The 22,422-nt window shown below is 43.8% G+C and overlaps 1 protein-coding gene across 2 annotated transcripts in view; it reads left to right on the top strand.

The window, feature by feature from the left end:
- Window positions 1-22,210, top strand: part of LOC124595163 (rho GDP-dissociation inhibitor 1) — a 30,103-nt gene extending 7,893 nt beyond the window's left edge. The window contains exons 5-6 of one of the 2 annotated variants that reach the window (XM_047133773.1): window positions 1,669-1,677; window positions 20,296-22,210. In XM_047133773.1, coding sequence (XP_046989729.1) covers window positions 1,669-1,677; window positions 20,296-20,495 — 209 coding nt within the window. In that variant the 3' untranslated portion in view covers window positions 20,496-22,210. The remainder of the gene's footprint in view (window positions 1-1,668; window positions 1,678-20,295) is intronic. The other variant, XM_047133774.1, reaches the window with a different exon arrangement.
- Window positions 22,211-22,422: the final 212 nt, after the last annotated feature.

The following is a 22,422-nucleotide window of genomic DNA, read 5'->3' on the forward strand; positions in this document are numbered from 1 at the left end:
CCTGGATTAAAAATGTTTTTGTTCTGGATTTGTTTACATGTGGTCTGGGTGCAACAAGTTCCTTCGCTTTCGTCCTAACTGCATGTTCCATAATTGTACCTGATAAATTCCACACTCAATTTGTATTGTTTCCAATCTCATGGTATGCTGCTGTGATTCGCAAGAAATTAACTCGCTGATGAATAATACAGTCACAAAAGAAACTTGCTAATAAAGAACATTACCTGCAGTCAGCAACTAAGGAAACTAAAGTAACAGGACATACTTTGCATGGTTTTTTTTTTCTCTGATCATTCGTGAAACTCCATCTAGGTGGTGGTACTTACATTACTGTTCTCTATACGTATATTACCATACTCTAGTCCACTCTGGTGAGACATTTGCAAACTTATTTAGACAGTGGACTTAAAAGTCAATGGCAGAAACAAAAAAAACTCTAAAACAGTATCAAAACTTTAATACTAAACGTTAGCTTAATGAAACATCAAAGCATAATAGATATACGGAGACAGGGACTTAGTTAACTTCCAGCAGCTCTGTTTGTTCCCTGTTGATGTAAGTGCTGCACATGAAAATTTTGTGCAGATTGCTAGGACAACATTAGGCTGAAACACCAGAGCCTTCATGGCGCCCATAAGAGCTGTACTCTGAGGAAGCCTTACTCTGCAAATGTCTGCCGCCTAGAGCTAAGTGGCATTTTGAGGTGCAGCCTCAAGACTCGCTACTTCGTGTTCGGAAAATATCACTTGATATTACATGTCAAAAGTTCTAAAAACATTGACCAGCATTATTATTTAAATCTGAGTGGTAAATATGCAAAATGCATTCTGATTATTTAATTTCTGTAATATATTATTCAGAAATTTATTCTAATATATTGTTTAGGAGCAGCTCTGCCTCAGCCTTTCCTTAAATTATGAGCCGTGCCTACCGTTAGTGTGGTTAAGACACTTCATGAGTGTGCTCTGTGACAGATTACGGTGATTATCTTTGGAGAAAGACTTTATTTTGCTTAGTTTTGCTTGTCACAACTAGAAAGAGAGAATTGGTCACAGTAGGACATCAACACCTGTGATACACACACCAGTCTATTATGGGGTACACAAAGTGCATTTGCACATCTTCTGTGACACCTCATCTGAGAGTTGGTTTTTTTATTATTTTTTGTGTGTGAAGCACATTTATGCCTTTAGTCGTGAGAATGTTTCTCCTCTACTGTTGACTTATACCACTCTACTTTTCCATGTGTAGTGATCATCATATTGATTAAATTACAGGATGTAGCATCTATTCCCTGAAGCAGTATGTTGTTTCCATTCGGGCATAGTTTCAGTGTGAAACTTTATATATAAAGACTTCATTCATCATCATACTTTTGACAAATGGATCAAAACTTATTTTTGTTGAGTTAAAAATGTTACAGTGTAATATATATGGAATGATGCGGCATTCTGAGGTAAAGGAATACTGTTGTGCATAAACTGATTTTCTATCCTGATAGATCCACTCTTACACCTAACCATTTTGTTCACTTGTTTGCCTTTAAAATATCAATTTTCCAAATAAGGAGCAGCACAAGCAGTTTGAGACCAGCATGCTATCTGCCATTTTCTTAACTAATGACTGAAAATTCATTTTTATGTATTTTTGCTGTCATTGGAACTACAGCTGCTGTAGGTAAGTACTGTTTTTGTGCTTCTTTACATGAAAGTAGTGAGTAATGAGTAGTGTATCTGATACACCAACAATTTGGCACATTCTGCTTCGACACTACATAAATTTAAGCACATTGGGTTACAATTTCTTTCACAAGTGTTAATCCTTGTAATATACCCCCTCAGTGAATTGCTTCTGTTGTTCATAATTTTTGTCCCTTGTTAAGTGATTTAAGTCAGTTACTGTACTTTTTGTTCCAATGCGCATTTGAATAGTGCATGGCATATTTTTAAATCTAGGAGCTATCATCAGACATAGTGCCAGGTAATTACTGACTGCTGAAACATATTTCAGCTGTTTTAAAATGATGAAGTAACAGTGTTTGTTTTCTGGATTGTATTCTAATATTTACAAAATTGTGCTAAAATAAGTTATCCAAATGGAAATTATTTGAATATAGAACACACTTTTCGTACATTCGAGAAGATGACAGATGTGGTCTATTTCAGTTTGGTCATCCTTTAGGTTTTCAAAAGGACCCAAAAAATCTATTTCTTTAAAGGTTAAAAGGAATGGTAGACGGACCACAGGATCAAAGTTGTTACAGGATGGGCATAACATCTAGTGATAGTCAAGATTACAAATCCTTTCCCATTAGTGTTACAGAGCACAGTTGAGAAATCTGAAATAAGGGTACACATTTGACTGTAGCTTAGAGGAATGGCATTGTGTAGAAATAAGAGTGGCTGGGCAGGAATTCATGCTGCTGTTCCTCTCAGATGTGTGTCATGAGTTACATGCTGCCATTCCTTGTTTCGTGGGGTTTAATGAGGATTTTGTGGTGTTAAGATCTATTCTTATGAGGTATGGTGAAAATAGTGTGAATGGTCAGGGACTTGATTTCAAAAGCATTTCATAGCCCTGGTGAGGAAGTTGTTTTGAAATAGTCAATAATAATAATAAATAAGTAATTTCTGTGTGTTTGGAAAATGGAAAAGCATTGTTGGGATTAACTGTGCAGTTATTCTGTGTGGATATGTATGTTTACCATTAATTTGAGGGTTGTTAAACGATGAATTGAGTGGAAAGGATACAAACTTTCCATGACTACTGTTCACTGGTGAATTAGACGTAGAGTGAAATATGCAGATGATGGTATCTGTTATGTCAAGAAAGCGTAAAAATATATGTGTGTACCTTTGAAAATACATGATGCTGAAATTTTGGTGATCCAGGTTATAATAATGTTGACAATGTTAGCAATGAATGTAAGTTTGACAGTACTTGATTTGCAGTGGGACTTACAAATTTGCGTCTGAGTGTTTTGTCCTGCAAGTGCTATGCTTTTATCTACTTTATGACAAATAGTCAATTGGAAACTCTTAATTGTGCATGAAACAGATTTTGTAGATATGTGTTCAGGGTGAGATTTAGGGGAAGACCAGCAACTGACTGACTACCAACTTAATGCTACTGCCATTCTCAATGTTAGTCATCCACACTAGAGATACTACCTTCCGCACCTCAACAAGTAAAATTTTGTCCTAACATTTATCTTATTTTCAGTAATTGACAAATTCCATGTGTGTAAAATTCTGGCACCCGAAATTATAGCCTGCATGTGACACGTTCTTGAAGTTTTGTGACAGTCGTTGGTTAGAGCCAAGCCGCTTCATGTGCATGAAAGGTGAAAATCTTGTAGCCCAGTGCAGGCTTTAAGAGATGCTAAATAACTTCTCATTTGAACTGACTAAAAACTTATTGTTTAATGCACATTGGCTGGTTGAGGATTGTCTTTCAAATAAGAAGTCACTAGAACTAAAAGAGACTGACACACATTTTGTACGAATTGCCTTAGTTTTGTGAATGTCACATAGCAGATAGAACTGTCATTCCTAATACCATAAAATCAAAAATAACTCATTAAAAATTAAAAAAATAATTATAACATTTCTGGCTCACAATTTGGCGCCTCCCTAGGGGCCCGGGATTAGAATAGGCCCGAGGTATTTTTGCCTGTCGTAAGAGGCGACTGCTTTTAGTCTCTCATGTTTCGGCCTTTGTGATGGTCCCCTGTCAGGTTTGACCTCCATTTCTCAAAATTTGCCTGAAGAGCAAGCCAATTGGAGAAGGGTGCTTTACATGGTGCATCGTGTCGATCATGTATAGAGATCTTTAGCCCACTTTCTCGTCGTCGCATTGCAGTCCCGCCCATTCTCCATCTCTTGGGCGATGACACCTTTTCCACCAAGCACTATGTAGTGTCACTTTCTGTGCCAACGATGATGATGGACTTCTTTGCACCTCATATCCAGCACTTTAACCAGTCCGTTGTGGTTGGGCCGCCATGTACCCTGTTGGTTGTAGCCGCCTGACTACACGGGGATCGCTTTGCTGATGCTTGCGCCGTTAACTCCCCACGTATGCCAAGGCGTAGATGCCCATCACCCTGGGGCATCGTTATTCCCGGCAATGGCCATCCTGCCAGGTGGCCTTTGCTGTGGTTGTGTGGTGCCCGTGGAGAGGCCTTCTGGTCGCAGTAGGTGGGATCAGAGCGGATGACACGTCATGAAGCCTAGTACGCCATCTCTTGCTGTTGGTCTGCCGCCAGGAGTCTCTAAGCCGGCAGAGTCTAACGTCAATGCTAAGAGACATGACCCCAAGTCATTCCCCTCCCTGGCCACACCATGGGAGGAATGCAAGGCTAAGGATGGCAGTGAAGCTTATTCATCCCAGTACCTCGCATGTACGAGAGTTGACGGAGAATCTTTCATGCCCATGAAGCCTCAGTCTTTTTTGTGGAGCATTTGGAGGACAAGTTTGGGGAAGTGGAGGGCTTTTCCAAAATGTGCTCTGGGTTTTGATAAAAACAGCATCCTCTGCCCAGTCACGGGCATTACTTGCTTGGCATGTGTTACTATCACACCCCATAAGAGCTTAAATACGATCCAGGGTATTATATTCCACAGGGACCTTATTTTGCCGTCTGGCAATGAGCTGCGCGCCAGTTTAGAGCGGCGAGGTGTTCATTTCGTCCGTTGCATCTATCGGGATCCGAGGTATAATCAGGTTGCCACTGATGCCTTCATCTTGGCCTTAGAGAGTGACACGTTGCCCAAGGTGCCTTCATCTTGGCCTTAGAGAGTGACACGTTGCCCAAGAAGGTCAAGGTGATGGTCTACTGCTATGACGTCAAGCCATATATCCCTCCCCCTATGCGGTACTTTAAGTGCTGGAAGTTTGGCCGTATGTCTTCCTGCTGTACTTCCAGCCCCAGCTGTCAAGACTGTGGACGTCCATCACATCCCAATACTCCATGTGCCCCGCTCCCCATCCATGTCAAGTGCAGAGAGCATTATTCACCTTGCTCGCCACACTGCAGGATTTTACATAAAGAGAGGGAAATCATGGAATATAAGACCCTAGACCGACTGAACTACACTGAGGCTAAGCAGAAATTTTAGTGCCTACATCCTGTGGCTATGACCACCTCATACGCTGCTGCTACGAGAACAGTTGTTGCCCCATCAGTTCCTTGCATTCCTGTCACCTCTCAGAACCAGGAGACTACACTTGTCACCGTGATGGTTGGGGGCTCTTCTCTCCCTATTGTTCCTGCACCACCTACTTCAGGAGCAACACCCCCTCACCCCCCCCCCCCCTTTTTGTGGATACGTGCGTAGCGAGCACGGGACCCCGAGCTAATATGGCCTTCCTTCCTTTCCGGGCTGCATACCTTCCCTTTCCGCATCCTTCCCCATCCCCCATCTTCGCCCCCCCCCCCCCCCCCCCTCACCTCTGGCTCTTTCCTTCCCTTTCTCCCCCTCTGGGAGTATGGTTTGTGCCTATGTCCGGAGACGGACGCTTGTAAATGTACCGCATTCTTCGCCTTCCTTGCTTGTATGTCTTCATCCTTCCTTTGTCCTTCTCTTTTCCTTACCTCTTCTCTTTACCCTTTTCTCTGCTGCGGCGTTTGAGACCTCTCTTCTTTCCTTTCTCTTTCTTCCTTCCTGTGCGTGTCTGAAGGCCGACCCATGCACTTCTATGCGTAGCCGGTGACGGGGTAACGCGTAATTCCCCGCCCCGGGTAGACAGGTAGGACACGTACGTACCCCCTGGTAACAGCCAGGCCCAGGGAGGGGTGATTACCCGAGCTGATACCTTCGGAAAGTGCCGATTGGTCCCTCCGTCCGTTTGTCGGGAGGTGTGACCTGAGGTGTGAACAATCACCTAAGGCGGGAGTGCCCTCAGAGAGGGCCCCCACAAGGGAGGAGCGTGCCATCGGAGACGCCGGTAATCACGGGGAATTCTTCCGCAATGGTTTCCTCACCTTCCACTATGTCTGCTCACAAACGTAAGTTCACCGAGTCTCAGCCACAGTCAGTTCTTCCATCGTTGCCACAGTTCCTTGTTGTTTCTCGGTCTCACGAAGGTCACGACTTCTCCACGGTCAACCCTTTCATTATTCAGAAAGGTGTCGACGCAATTGCAGGTCCTGTAAAGTCTTGTTCCAGATTACGGAATGGCACCCTGTTGTTAGAAACAGTCAGTGCCCTACAGGCACAAAAATTACCGCACCGTACTTTAAATTCCTCGCGTGGAGTCGTTTATACACGCTCCCTCGATGGATTGTCTGACGAAGAAATTCAGCACTACCTGTCTGACCAGTGCGTAACGGCTGTTCATAGGGTTATGAAAAGGGTTGACACGAACATCATTCCAACCTGCACTGTCTTCTTGACATTTGACAAAGTTCAACTCCCATCGAAAATCAAAGCAGGCTATGAGATAATTTCCGTTCGCCCCTACGTCCCAAACCCTACGCGTTGCTATCGGTGTCAGCGGTTCAGTCACACCAGCCAGTCCTGTTCCAATCCGGCCAAATGTGTTACGTGTGGCAAGGATGCCCATGAGGGTGCTTGTCCACCTCCATCCCCTCGCTGCATCAACTGTATGGGTGACCACGCTGCTTCCTCTCGCGATTGTCCCGTTTTTAAGGACGAAAAGCTCATCCAGGAAATTAGAGTAAAGGAAAAGGTGTCGACCTTTGCTGCTCGAAAATTATTCGCCAGTCGACAGCCCACCGTGCCTCAGAAAGGAAAATACAGCACTGTCCTTGCTTCTCCTCGGCCAACAAAGGAGGCGGCCACACAGACTTGCGACCTCACCTTTAGTGCCACGGTCGTCAGATCGGCCAGCGCAAAGATCGCCCGTTCAACCTCACCACTTTCGCCTGCCCACTCTCTGGCTCACCCTTCGTCGAGTTCTGCTAAATCTCGAGCCCAAAAATCAGACACAAAGACTTCGAAAAAAGAGCATACTCGTGAAGAGTTTTTACGTACGGCAACTTCCCAACCATCGGTTCCTCCTTCCTATAAACATCATACTTCCAAGAAGGCTACAAAGAAACCCAGTTCCTCTCCTTCTCCGCCAAGGCGTGTCCCATCTACAGCACCACCTGGCGGAAATCGCCCTCGGCCGTCTTCTGTGTCGCCGAGGCGCACTGCTGGCGGCCGATCAACCGGCCGATCGCTGGTGGCAGGAGCTGCTCCTGACCAACCTATGGATCAGGATCTTCTGCCTTCGGCTGAAGGCCATTCAATGCTGTCGGTCGCAAGCTCAGAGCAGTCGTTGAGTTGACAGCGACCTTGGTCACATTCCTCCATTTTCTGTTCATCCTATGTCCATTATCCACTGGAATATCCGCGGTATTCGAACCAATTGGGATGAATTGTCAATCCTCTTACGATCCTACTCGCCGGTCATCTTCTGTCTTCAGGAAACAAAGCTGCGTCCCCATGACCGCTTTGTTCTCCCTCATTTTCAGTCCGTCCGATATGATCTCCCCTCTGTTGAAGGCACTCCAGCACATGGAGGACTCGTGATTCTTCTCCATGAAACTCTCCATTATCACCCAATCCATTTAAACACTTCCTTCGAAGCTGTCGCCGTCCGTCTTTCCCTTTCCGAATACACGTTCTCTATTTGTACTGTATACATTCCATCGTCCACACCAATGGGACGAGCTGATCTCCTTCATCTTCTTGGTCAGCTTCCACCCCCATATTTGCTGGTTGGGGACTTCAATGCCCACCACCCGCTTTGGGGATCTCCACATCCTTGTCCACGTGGCTCACTATTGCTAGACGTCTTCCACCAAGCAGATCTAGTTTGCCTCAACACTGGGGTCCCTACATTTTTGTCTGCCTCCACGACAAATTTATCTCATTTGGACCTTGCGGTCGGTTCTGTTCCTCTAGCTCGGCGCTTCAAATGGTTCGCCCTTGATGATACACACTCGAGTGACCACTTTCCATGTGTCCTTAGACTGCAGCCTCAACTGCCCTACATGCACCCGCAACGCTGGAAGTTTGCCCAAGCCGATTGGACACTTTTTTCGTCTCTAGCGACTTTCGATAACCGTCACTTTCCCAGCGTCGATGATGAAGTCACACATATTACCGACGTTATTCTTACAGCTGCGGAACATTCAATACCACGCACCTCCGAATTGCCCCGGCACCCCCCAGTTCCTTGGTGGAACGAGGCATGCCATGATGCAATACGTGAGCGGCGACGTGCTCTCCACGTTTTCCGCCACCATCCTACTTTGGCCAACTGTATTTGCTATAAGCAGTTCCGAGCGCGATGCCGTCGTGTCATCCGTGATAGCAAGAAGGCAAGCTGGAAATTCTTTATTAGCTCATTTAACACCTTCACTCCCTCCTCGGAAGTTTGGAGTCGGCTTCGACGGTTCTCAGGCGCGCCTAGTTTCTCCCCGGTCTCTGGGCTCACTGTCGCGCATGACACATTAGTGGACCCCGTCGCAATTTCTAACTCGTTGGGTCAGCACTTTGCTGAGATTTCGAGCGCTTCAAATTACCCGCCAGCGTTTCTCCCGAAGAAACGTGCAGCGGAAGTGCGACCTCTTGCTTTCTCGTCTCAAAATCGCGAAAGCTACAATACTGTTTTCTCCTTGTGGGAACTTCAACATGCACTCTCTTCTTCTCGCTCCTCCGCCCCAGGACCGGATGGTATCCACGTCCAAATGTTGCTGCATTTAACAACCCATAGTCTGCGTTACCTCCTTCGCCTTTATAATCGAATTTGGACCGACAGTACTTTTCCCAGACGATGGCGGGAAGCTATCGTCGTTCCTGTTCCGAAACCTGGAAAGGACAAACATCTCCCCTCTAGCTATCGCCCCATTTCTCTCACGAGTAGTGTCTGTAAGGTTTTGGAGCATATGGTGGATTACCGTTTAGCGTGGTGGCTGGAATCCCGCAGTCTTTTAACACCTGCCCAATGCGGATTCCGAAAGCATCGTTCTGCAGTTGACCATCTTGTTGCTCTCTCCACTTATATCATGAACAATTTTCTCCGGAAACGCCCAACAGTAGCAATATTTTTTGATCTGGAGAGAGCATACGATACCTGTTGGAGGACAGGCATCCTCCGCACACTGTTCTTTTGGGGCTTTCGAGGTCTGCTGCCCCTTTTTCTTCGCGAATTTATGGCAGAGCGCACATTTAGGGTGCGGGTGAACACTACTCTCTCCCGTACTTTCTCCCAAGAAAACGGGGTACCCCAGGGCTCCGTGCTGATTGTTGTACTGTTTGCCATTGCCATCAATCCAATTATGGATTGTCTCCTTCCTGATGTCTCGGGCTCCCTCTTTGTGGACGATTTTGCGATCTACTACAGCTCTCAACGGACCAGCCTTCTTGAACGACGTCTTCAAGGATGTCTCGATCGCCTCCACTCTTGGAGCATCGAAACCGGCTTCCGTTTTTCTCCCAGTAAGACCGTTTGTGTTAATTTTTGGCGACATTAAGGTGTTTCTTCCGCCCTCCTTACATCTAGGTCCTGTCAACCTTCCGTTTTCAAACGTTGCTAAATTCTTGGGTCTTATGTTTGACAGAAAACTGTGCTGGTCCTCCCATGTTTCCTATCTTTCGGCTCGCTGTCTGCGATCCCTTAACACCCTCCGTGTCCTGAATGGTACCTCCTGGGGAGCGGACCGGGTGGTCCTTCTCCGCCTCTATCGCGCCTTAGTGCGCTCGAAATTGGACTATGAAAGCATAGTCTACTCCTCTGCTCGGCCGTCTATTCTTCGGCGTCTCGACTCTATCCACCACCGTGGATTACGTTTAGTGTCTGAAGCTTTTTACACCAGCCCTGTGGAAAGCCTTTATGCCGAGACTGCTGAACCTCCGCTGTCCAATCGGCGAGCAGTCCTTCTGAGTCGTTATGCTAGCCATCTGTCTTCCATGCCTGCTAATCCAGCCCATGACTTTTTTTCGACGCCTCCTTTGATGTAGGGTATGCAGGCCGCCCCTCCTCCCTACTACCACCGGGAGTCCGCTTCCGTCAACTGCTCCATTCTCTTTCCTTCCGCTTTCCTAAAACCTTCTTGACAACTTGGGGTACAGCACCGCCTTGGCTCCGTCCCCGGATCTGCCTGCTCCGTGACCTTTGTCGATTTCCCAAGGGTGGTACCCCTTCACTTGTTTATCGTCGGGCATTTGCTTCTCTGTGTGCACAAATGACAAATGCCACATTTATTTACACCGACGGCTCGAAAACATTGTTAGGTGTAGGGAGTGCCTATATTGTTGGCGACACCCCAAATCACTTTCGACTTCCCGACCAGTGTTCGGTTTATACTGCGGAGCTTTACGCTGTTCTCCAGGCTGTCCACTACATCCGCCGCCATCAGCGGATACAGTACGTTATCTGCTCAGATTCTCCCATCTCTCTCCTCAGTCTCCAAGCTCTTTATCCTGTGCACCCTCTGGTCCACCGGATTCAGGACTGTCTGCGCTTGCTCCACCTGGTGGGCGTCTCGGTGGCGTTCCTCTGGCTCCCAGGACACGTTGGTATCTGTGGAAATGAGGCGGCCGATATTGCAGCCAAGGCTGCAGTCTCTCTTCCTCGGCCAGCTATTCAATCGACTCCCTTCGCCGATCTACGGAGCGTTCTATGTCGACGTGTTGTTCATTTATGGCACACTCATTGGTCGACACTTACCCATAATAAATTGCGGGACATGAAACCTCTTCCTTGTGCTTGGACCTCTTCCTCCCGAACGCATCGTCGGGAGGAGGTAATTTTAACTAGACTCCGGATAGGGCACTGTCTTTTTAGCCATCGACATCTTTTAAGCGGCGATCCTCCCCCACTCTGTCCCCACTGCTCTCAGCTGTGGACGGTAAGACACCTTTTAATTGAGTGCCCCTATTTTAATCCGTTACGCTCCCGTCTACAGCTATCGCCTGATATATCGTCTATTTTAGCAGATGACGCGCTCAGCCGACCGCGTTCTCAAGTTTATTAGTGCCAGTGAAATGACATCAGTCATTTGAAGCTTTTTTTGGGGACAACCAACCCCTTTCTGTAGTGAATTTTTAAGCCTTCCTTCTGCTTTTAGTTTCTCCAATTTTATGACTTTCGTTCCCATTGCTGCTGGTTTTCAATTTACTAAGTCACGGACCGGGTGCTAATGACCATAGAAGTTTTGCGCCCCAAAAAACCCAAACAAACCCCCCCCCCCCCTCCCCTCACCCCTCAACCATTGGGGGATTACAGTCCCCATTACTGAACCAGAGAAGCGTAAGACTTCTTCGGCTCCTCTCGCTAGGAAGGGCTTCCCAGGTTTCTGCTAGTGGGAAAGATGACACCTGCCAGTGGCTGAAGATACCAAAAGCAGCTGGTCGTAGGGCTTCACACTCGTCCTCAGTCCTGGAGATAGTTTCAGTGAAGTTCTTCCAGCCAAGGAAACCCAAGGAGCAGCACTGGAAATAACTGTCTGCAATGTATATTTTCCTCCAAATGGTGCAGTACCCCGGAATGTATTAGCTGCACTGATTGATCGTCTCCCTAAACCTTTGTACTTTTGGAAGATTTTAACACCCATAAACCCCTTGTGGGGTGACAGCATGCTTACTGGCCGAGGCAGATACGTCGAAACTTTTTCTCAGTTCGACCTCTGCCTCTTAAATACTGGAGCCGCCACACATTTCTATGTGGCTCGAGGTAATTACACCGCCATTGATTTATCAATTTGCGGCCCAGGACTTCTCCCATCCATCCACTGGAGAGCACATGCCGACCTGTGTGGTAGTGACCATTCCCCATCTTCCTGTCACTGCCCCAGCGTCAGGCCCATGGATGCGTGCCCAGATGGGCTTTAAGCAAGGCTGTCACCATTGAATCTCCCCCATACGCTAACATCGATGTGATGATTGAGGAGCTGACTACAACAATTGTATCTGTGGGAGAAAACATGATCCCTCGCTTTTAGGGTGCCCCCGGCGAAAGTCACTCCCTTGGTGGTCGCCGGAAGTCGCTGAGGCAATTACAGAGCATCAGCGAGCTTTGCAGCAACATAAGCGGCACACTTCCCTAGAGCATCTGATAGCCTTTAAGTGGCTCCCCGCCTGTGTACACCAGCTTATAAAATGACGGAAACAGGAGTGTTGGGAGAGGTACATGTCGACCATTGGGTGCCATATGTCACCTTCACAAGTCTGTACGAAAATTGGACATCTTTTTGGGTACCACACCTCGACAGGTGTCCCTGGTGTTACCATCAATGGCGTGCTATGTACCAAAGCAAACGTGATAGTTGAGCACTATGCTTGAGCAGCTGCGTCGGGGAACTACGCCCCCTTTCGCTCCCTCAAACGGCGGATGGAAAGGAAAGTCCTCTCATTCACTACACGCCACAGTGAACCCTGTAATGCCCCATTTACAGAGTGGGAGCTCCTCAGCGCACTTGCACATTGGCCTGACACAGCTCCTGGGCCATATCGGATCCACAGTCAGGTGATGAAACATCTCTCGTCTCCCTACAAGTGCCATCTCCTCATCACCTTCAACTGGATCTGGTGCGATGGTGTCTTTCCATCACAATGGCGGGAGAGCACCATCATTCCGGTGCTCAAACTTGGTGAAAACCCACTTGATGTGGACAGCTATTGGCCCATCAGCCTCACCAACGTTGTTTGTAAGCTGCTGGAACGTATAGTGTGTCGGCGGTGGAGTTGGGTCGGGTTGGGTCCTGGAGTCACGCTTAGTGGCTCCATGTCAGGGCGGCTTCCGCCAGGGGCACTCTACCACTGATAATCTTGTGTCCCTAGAGTCTGCCATCCAAACAGACTTTTACAGACGCCAACACCTTGTTGCCATCTTTTTTGATCTACGAAAAGTGTATGACACCACCTGGCGACATAGTATCCTTGCCACATTATATGAGTGGGGTCGCTGAGACCCACTTCAGATTTTTATCCAGATTTTCCTGTCGCTTCATACTTCCCGTGTCCAAGTTAGTGCCTCCCATAGTTCCCTCCCCCCCCCCCCCCCCCCCCCCAAAACCAGGAGAATGGAGTCCCGCAGGGCTCTGTATTGAGTGTATCACTATTTTTAGTGGCCATTAATGTTATAGCAGCAGCTGTAGGACCTTCCGTCTCACCCTCTCTGTATGCTGACGACTTCTACATTTTGTACTGCTCCACCCATACTGGTGTTGCTGAGCAGTGTGTACAGGGAGCCATCCACAAGGCGCAGTCATGGGCTCTCGCCCACAGCTTCCAGTTTTCAGCCGCTAAGTCATGTGTCATGCACTTCTGTCGGCATTGTACCATTCATCCAGAACCCGAACTTTACCTTCATGATGATCCACTCACTGTAGTGGAGACGTCAATTCTTAGGTATGGTTTTTGACGCCCAATTGACTTGGCTGCCTCACCTTCTTCAGCTTAAGCAGAAGTGCTGGGAGCACCTCAATGCCCTCCGCTGCCTGAGCAACACCAACTGGGGTGCAAAGTACTCTACTCTGCTGCAGCTCCACAAAGCCCTTGTTCAATCCCGCCTTGAGTATGGGTGTATGGTTTACAGTTCTGCGGCACTCTCAGCGTTGCTTGTACTCGACCCAGTGCACCACTGTGGCATTTGCCTAGTGGCAGGAGCTTTTAGAATGAGTCCAGTGACCAGTGTCCTGGTGGAGGCCGGAGTCCCTCCATTACTGGTGAGGCATGCACAACTGCTCGCCAGTTACGTTGCACACATTCATAGTTCTCGTGAGCATCCGAATTACCTTCTCCTTCTTCCACCAGCAGCAGTTCATCTCCCACATCGGTGGCCCAGGTCAGGGCTAACGATTGCAGTTTGTGTGCAATCCCTTCTGTCTGAACTGGAATCATCCCCTATACCACCACCCATCCAGGTCCGTCCGCATATAACTCCATGGTGTACACCTAGGCCGCAGATTCATCTGGACCTTTCGAATGACCCTGAGGACTCGGTTACTCCTGCTACTCTCTGCTGTCACTTCCTCTCGATTCTTGATGTGTTCCGGAGCTCTGAAGTGGTTTACACTGACGGCTCGATGGCCGATGGTCATGTTGGCTTCGCCTTGGTCCACAGAGGCCATTTTGAACATAATTCCTTTCCTGATGGCTGCAGTGTATTCACTGCAGAGTTGGTGGTCATCTCTCGTGCACTTCAGTATATCCGTTCATGCCCCAGGGAATCGTTTCTTCTGTGTACCGATTCCTTGAGCAGCCTACAAGCTATCCACCAGTGCTACCCTCGCCATCCATTCAGGAGTCCATCTATACCCTGGACCGGTCCCTTTGTTCAGTGGTGTTTGTGTGGACCCCAGGACGTGTCAGCATCCCAGGCAACGAAGTTGCTGACAGGCTAGGCTGGCTAAACAGGCTATGCAGAAACTGCTTCTGGAGATGGGCATCTCTTAATCTGACCTGCGTTCTGATTTATGCTGTAGGGTTTTTTGGCTCTGGGAGACGGAATGGCATAACAGTACACACAACAAACTGTGTGTCATTAAGGAGACTACGAATGTGTGGAAGACTTCCATGCAGGCTTCTCACAGGGAATCAGTTGTCCTCTGCCGGCTCTGCATTGATCACACTTGGGTAACCCACGGTTACCTCCTGCGCCGTGAAGACCCGCCTGGTTGACAGTGGCCCATATTCTGGTGCAGTGTCCCACTTTGACTGCCCAGCAACGAAATGTTGGGTTACTGGACTCATTGCCGCTAATTTTATCTGACAACGCCTCATCGGCTAATTTACTTTTACGTTTTATACATGAGGGTGGGTTTTATCATTTGATCCAAGTTCTAGCACATGTCCTTTGTCCCTCTGTGTCCTCTGCCCTAGTGCTTCTAGGGTGGAGGTTTAAATGCGCTGCAGAGTGGCTGGCTGCTCCTTGTTTATTCTCGTGGTCAGTCAGCCATGGTAATCTGCTTGGTTGTTTTAATCTCTTCATCCCATTTCTTGCGTTTCTGTGGTTTTCTTGTCTCCTTTTGTCCATTTACATGCTTGTTGCCCTTCGTTCTTGTGATTTCCTTTCATTCCGTTTTGAGTTGTCAGTCTCGTTTATTTTATTCTTATACTAGTGGCATTGTTTTATTCAGAACAAGGGACTGATGACCTTGTAGTTTGGTCCCTTTCCCCCTCTTTTAATCCAACCATTCATAACTTGGTGTGCCTTTTTGGTGAGGCAGTAGATCCCACAAATTTGAACGCCTTTTTTGTCTTGTTTGCACTTGAAATCCATTGCCCATTAATGCTCAGAATTGCATTATAGGCCACCTCATATGTTCTAATTAAACGTCCAGAGCAGCAGTCCTCTGCTGAAGTTTGTGCTGCTGAGTATGGAGTTTTTGACTCAAACGAACACAGAATTTTTGGTGCTCAGAATTTCCATTCATGATCTCGTGTAAAACATTGAGCTAAATCAGCTTAAGGTCGTCTGACAGTTCATAGCAAAATGATTGTGTGCACAATTATTTTTGTCTATTTGATGTATCACTTTGTTGAGAAATACAGGACGGCCAAATATTATTGTCCTGATTACTCTGTCCACCACTTATGCAAAACATGTTCATTTCATTTCATGAGTTTCACAATGAATGTCAACAGATTAAAGATCTCCCCAATAAAAGTAATATTGTTGAACAGTTTTTACATTTGGTGGGCTTTTCAGTTGCAACACTTATTTCAAATAGCTATGATAAACAAATGACAGACAGTTTGTCATGCTTGCTTTTCAACTTCAAAAGTCACCGATGTAATTGTTCTTCTCTAAAGAAAAATGAGGAATTAGATGTAAAGAAATTGTATTAGGAGAAACTAAAGAAAGTTGAAATTTTGTTTAAATTTTAAAATATTAAATAAGTCCACTAAATCAATTGCCGAAGGACATAAAGCAGTTTCATCAAAAAATTATTTTTAAATCAGTGATTTAAAAAAGCAAAAAGTGTTAATTGGTAGGGAGCACATAACTGTTAAAATTACATCATGAAGAAAATATCAAAAGCTTGAATGTACTTCTGTGGTTTCCTTGTTACTTGGCTGACTCCTTTGACTCCACTTACTTTCTTATCAATCCTTATACAGTCCATGCTCATACTCAATCTTAATGACCTTGTCATTGGTGAGTGTAAAATACCAATCCTCTTCTTTTCATTTTTAGGTTTTAATATTTATTAAACAAACATTTGCACTGCACTTTTTTGCTCTAATGGATTGTTGTTGCTGAAAAAGATTTGTGATTAATTTGTAATGCGTTTTTTTTTTTTTTTTTTTTTTTTTTTTTTTTTTTTTTTTTTTTTTTTTTTTTTTTTTTTTTTTTTTACTTGTGGTTTTGTGCTTTGATGAACTTTGTAGGCTGTAGCAGAACATTTTGTAATAAGCTACCACACAAGAATGTTAAAATTTTTGCCATATTCCCTTAGCTTTATTTCTGACTGTTGCAGTAGTGAAATATGTAGCCTCTAAAACACTGTAATACTTGCATACCTGCTTCAAAACATTGTAGTTCTTGCACATATTTCATCTTAAAAAAATTTGCTTTTGTGAATACCACATCATAGATGTGGTTGAATGTAGGGTGCAAGTAACATGGGACTACTAGAGACTGCAAACAGTTTGGGAATGGATTAAGTAGATAATGTCTTACTTCAGTTTTGTTAACTTGTGTGCAAAATTGTTAAAACCCAAATCATTTTGTCACCCACCAAAGGTTCTCATGACAGTCAACTTGGAGCTAATGGATTGCCAGCTTGAAATGCCTGCAAAACAGTGAAAGTAGTGTAAGAAAATAGTGAAATCTAATTGCTGAAAATTGGGGGAATAATTGTATGAAATTTTCACTGATAGCGTTCAGCCCAAAAATTGCAGTGGTGCTCAGTTATGCAGGGTGTCCCAGATGTCTCGTAATGAGTTACAGTGTGCTTCCTGGCCCATTGCAGGCAGTGCCAGATAGTGCTTCCACTCCTCAGAGAAGGGCAATGGATAGTACATTATGGAGTGAATCAAGAAAAATAATTACTAATGTTACTGAACTGGAGAGCAAAGGGAACTGCTCCAACCCCTATCTCAGCCTACAGGATGAACAGTGACATACTTAAGGACAAGCTTCAGATCTCTGAGAAGAATTTGCAAATTTTGTATGGATAATCCTGGGAAATAACCAGAAACTCCTGGCAAAAAGAGAGAAATTCAAAGTTTTTCTGTTAGGTGATGCTTTGGAACTGCATTCCCCTTTGTTTGAATTATTTTAAAGTGTTCATTTGTGTGTGTGTGTGTGTGTGTGTGTGTGTGTGTGAGAGAGAGAGAGAGAGAGAGAGAGAGAGAGAGAGAATTTGTTTGCCAGTAGGTGGCTGAAGTCGTAATAACAAAATCCATTTTTAAGAAACCTCGCATGTTGTGTTATGGTTAAGACACTGGCTTAGTAAGCTGAAGGTAGTTGACTTGAGTCCTGTCATATGTCAGTTTTTTACATCCTAGTAGAAATGACTGTCTTCATTCATTTATTTATTCATCGCTGCATAGTGTGATATCTGGGACTGTAACCTAAATGCCTGTACAGGCAGTTTCAAGAACTCTGTCCTTCCCCTGGGGACCTCTCCTCATTATTAGCACCTATACATCCTGCGTAGAATGCAGTCCTACTTTTGGACTTCCTTATTCGCTTTCACTTAAGCCAAAATTATGTTGGGTAACTTTTACAAGGGCTTCTTCAGGTAATCAAAGACATCTACTTGGCGCAGTAGACTACTCCCAGCCTGTGGAAATTTTGACCAGTGCTCAAGGAAAATATTAACTGGACATCAGGGTAGTACATCTTTGCAGAATATTTTGTTGTCTGTGAGATTCACGTGGAAAAAGTGTAGAATGAGAGGTCTGTACTGCTACAGCATGGAGATATTATTGATTGGCAGTTGCATTTCATTGTAGAAATGAAACAGCCACAGAAATGTTCTGTCTGGTCAGGCTTTGATAGACAGTAATATGACTGTTAGTAAATGTTAGCAGAATGATGATGTAGGCATTATGGGATGGGGAACCTCCTCCAGAAAGTGTTGGATCAAGGAAGTGTTTTTTAAGGTCAAACTAAAATTCTGGACTAAATCCACAAAAGGTGACTCCCATTCTCAGATGAAGTGTGGAAAATTTGAAATGTGGTTTACAAATATGTTTCTCCCAAATCTTCCTCTTAAGTCAATCATTGTGATAGAGAACATTCCATATCATTACAGAGTGTCGGATAAGAAAACCACACTATGATATACCAAAAGTAAGGATGTTGCAGTGGCTGCAAAAGGGGTGTAGTGCCTGTAATGAGAGCATGAGGGGGCAGGCCCTGTTTGCTTTAATTCAAGCATGTAGACCTGCTTAAAGAAGTGTGAGATCAACAAAATGTGATTTGGGTACAGTAAAACTGACTGCTTGTTACCACAGTGGAAGTCCCACTACTGCAGATTTTGAATTTTATATGAGGAGCGATACAGAATTAATAGCAACAATTACCATTGTTCAACAGGAAACTATAAATTTATATTTCATGACTCCTGTATGCTATTATCATGCCCATCTCAGATTTTACTTCTGTAGATGCACCCTATCCAGCAGTCAACAGCTGTTACAGCAGCAGCCAGTAGGTGCCACTGCCAGCACTGTTTGGAGCACTAATTGTATGTGAACCCAAGTGTGGTGCCAGCACTGTGCAACAGTGCGGCTTGTTCCCCTGCACTTACCCACACCCCTCAGCAGCCTGTGTACTGGGAGGCAGAGGATAGAGTTTGCTTCCTCTGCTCCCTGGAGTCCCCTCAGAATTCATTCTTATTCTTGTTAATAGGCCATCTCTTTAGGTACCCTTTTTAAATCCATTGTTTACTAGATTTTTTTAATGATCATGCTTTTCCTATGCCTGAATATTGAACATTCCACTTTGAACAGCCTCTGTAAGCAAATATTTTTGCAATCTCTGTTAAGTTAGTTGGCCGAATTCTCTGCGTGCACAAACATGTAAAGTGCTACAATGCTAGAGTACTTCTCTCTTACAGCTCATACTACTAATGTTATAACAACTCAGAAAAAAATTCAAAGTGTGGGAATAAACACTGTCTGCATATGATGATATGCCAGTAAATAAATAGTGCGGGAGTAAATAGTATAATGTATGGTAAAACTTTGTAAAGGGCTGTCCACATTATTAACTTGAATTATGTGATAGTAACACTTGCCACGAGGAATTGTGGGAAACTGCTAATAATAATAATGTGGAAGCAATTATGGAAAGTCAGTAAGTGGCAGCTACCTATCATGTCAGTGCACTGTCTAGTCCCGTGCAGCGATCTTATATAGACAATCAAGTGCCTTAAATGCTATCTGTATGTGCACCAATCTGAGATCTTTGAATCCAGAAGGATATATTCTTTTGACGCTTAGTAACACCTTCTTCTTGCACTTTGGAACAACTTGTGTTCTTCTGTTCCGCTGAATATGTCCATTCTTTTCACTTTATCTGCTGTCCTAAGTCTTCTTTTTTTCAAACGTCACTTTGTGTAATTCCACAACACATTTGCCACCATATTTATCACTTTGTTTCAATCATGTTTCCACGCACATTTCTCTACAATAGTTTTTCCAGCCTACTACTGTTTTCAGTTACACGAAGTTAATCTGTTTAACTCGTAGATAAATCAGTGGCAAAATTTTATAAAACTTTAATTTGCTTCCCAAAACCAAGAGTTATGTAAATGCTGCAGTTAACTCTATAGTCTTCAATTTTGCAACTTTACTGCGCACAATCAGTACCTTTATGAGCAATAATGCTCTTAATTTGACTGCACTTTGCATTTTCTCTCTCTGGTGTGAATTGTGCACGACTTTGCCACATTACTTTCATAATTCAGAAAGACATAGTCATTAAAATGAAGTCATTCTCACACCTGAACTGCTAAAACATTGGAAGAAAATTGTATTCTGTTCAAAAGAGGGAATTCTCATAAATTACTTACAAGAACACCAAATGCAGCATTAACAACTACAGTTGCCTTGTAAGATGTTTAAAAGACTGGGAAAGTTAGCTCAGATAGTTAAAAGTTAATGTATGTAAAAATTGTGTGCTTTTGATAAAAATTCTTTCGGTTGGCCTGATATGCAGTGGTTGTTCTTGGTGGTGCTAAACAGAAATGATCAAGTAGAAGTGAACTTACTTTGAAGCATTGCATATGAATACAGGTATAAAATAAGTTTGTTTGTTGGTGAAACTCCTGTTCATTTTTGCCAGTAACTGAAAATGTTAAAAATTTCTGTGTTACAGTGGACAAGATGACGCATATGGTAGGCAGCTATCCCCCGAAGACTGAAGTGCAGTCATACACGACACCACCTGAAGATGCGCCATCTGGGATGGTGGCACGTGGAAGCTATGTTGTACACTCACTTTTTACTGATGATGATAAGCATGAGCATTTGAAGTGGGAGTGGAGTTTTGAAATAAAGAAAGACTGGAAGGACTGAATACCACTTTTGCAGACTGTGCGTGATTGCCGTGAAAAACCAGCTGTTGGTGCTGTTAGTTGCCTTGCCCTGTCCTGACATTATCCTAACCTTTCTGCTGGGAAAAAAATCTGGTACACTCCTTTTATATTCCTGTCATATAGACCATGCTCCTGTCTCCCTATTGTTTATATTTTCACCCTGTACAGTGAAGTCACTTATAGTGGTTCTCCAGATTGTTTTGGAGGACCATACGGCTATTGCATTCTAATTTTATCTTCCATGATGCAAATTGCTTACAACACTGGTTGGAAAATATGTTGTTCAGGTCAGGAAAATTGCCTTCCACAACTCTTCAGTTTGTATTATACTTGATTTGTATTAATTTTGTCATTGTCAATTAGTGATGTAATACCTAACAATGGTACTTACCAACAGAATTGTAAATCTATTTTCCTCGTAAAAAGTATTAGTTTAGGTGGCATTTTTAGGTTGGTTTTATAGTGTCAGCACTTCAGAGTAGTTCATTTCTTTTTGTAATACTGTTTTGTAATTTACTGTTTCTGTTCTCACATTGCTTCCATTTCCATGGCGAAGCTGTTGTGATTGTGTTTCCTGATACAGTTTTGTAGTTTTTATACTTGCAATATATATAGATAAGAGATCCTGTAATGAGTTTCATCACATTTCTCTGGCATTATGTGCATTCTAGAGGATAAAAATGTCAATACTTATTCTTACGTAATGAATTCACCTGTGTGTTCATATGTCAACAGCATATCTGTGCAGTATTATTGCGCAGTTGTCATTTGTTCCCAATGATATCTGAGACTCGTATTCTTTTCTGATGATGACAGTATCTGCACATTATTGAAAATTATAAATCAAATTTGCATTTAATGTGTAAATTGTATGTAACTGAACAAATTTAATTCCTCTGAACTCTGACATTTGAGGAGACTATAAATCAATAGTAAATAGATACTAGTTTTGGATATATTGGAATTGAGGAGCATGTTTCCCAGAAGCAGGTATTGTTTTTTATAATACTTCAGAAACCAAAGTGCAATCTAATTTTAGTATGAATTGAGACCAAGATAAATATAGCCTTGGATGTGCAGGTGGCATGTGTCATAAGTTGGGATGAATTGGAGTTGGAGCTGGCTGTGTACTGATGGAAAGTTGAGTAGGTTTTCTGGTGCATGTTTGGAGACATATGCTACTTATTCATGTACCATGAGGGCCTGCTACACCTCGTTGTGAAACTGGAGTCATAGTATTTTGGTGGAAATTTTTTTATTGACATAGTCTGTAGTTTAGGTGAACCTATTTAGACAGTATTGAAACTTTTTGATATTGTTCACATGCCTCGATGCAAAGTAGCCTTTATGTAAAGAGTGTAGTTTCTTAAAAATGTGTGATGTGAAGAAATATTTACTTAAACTGTGCTACAGCTTATACACATATATATATATTATATATACATTATAAACATTAAGCTTTTGTTTCACTTCGAGGAGATGGAAATTAAAGCGTCTTAGGTATGATGGTGGAGCTTTCATTATTTATTAATGCATATGCTATTATAAGAACAATGTTGGAAGTTTTGCCATTATGTTAAGGATGTGTGTTTCTTGATTAAGTGGAGATGTAACAAAATGTGATTAAATGGAGATGTATAAGTGTAATCAAGTGTTTGCTGTTGCCTTGGAAATACATTTATGTAATGCACTGTTTAGGTTTTATTTCATTGATTCCCTGTAAGAAAAACCTATTTTTTTGTGCTGTAATGAATGAAAGGTGGTAAAATAGTAAGGAAGTGGCTCTAATAAAGATAAAAAAGACAAAAGGAGAAAGGATAAGCAAGGTGCATTAACTTTCAGGAGAGTTATCATTTGTATAGATGTTGGATAGTACATATGTATAATGAGAAGTCAGTCTGTTGGAA

This window comes from Schistocerca americana, chromosome 2 (assembly GCF_021461395.2).
Source record: "Schistocerca americana isolate TAMUIC-IGC-003095 chromosome 2, iqSchAmer2.1, whole genome shotgun sequence".
Lineage (NCBI taxonomy): Eukaryota > Metazoa > Arthropoda > Insecta > Orthoptera > Acrididae > Schistocerca > Schistocerca americana.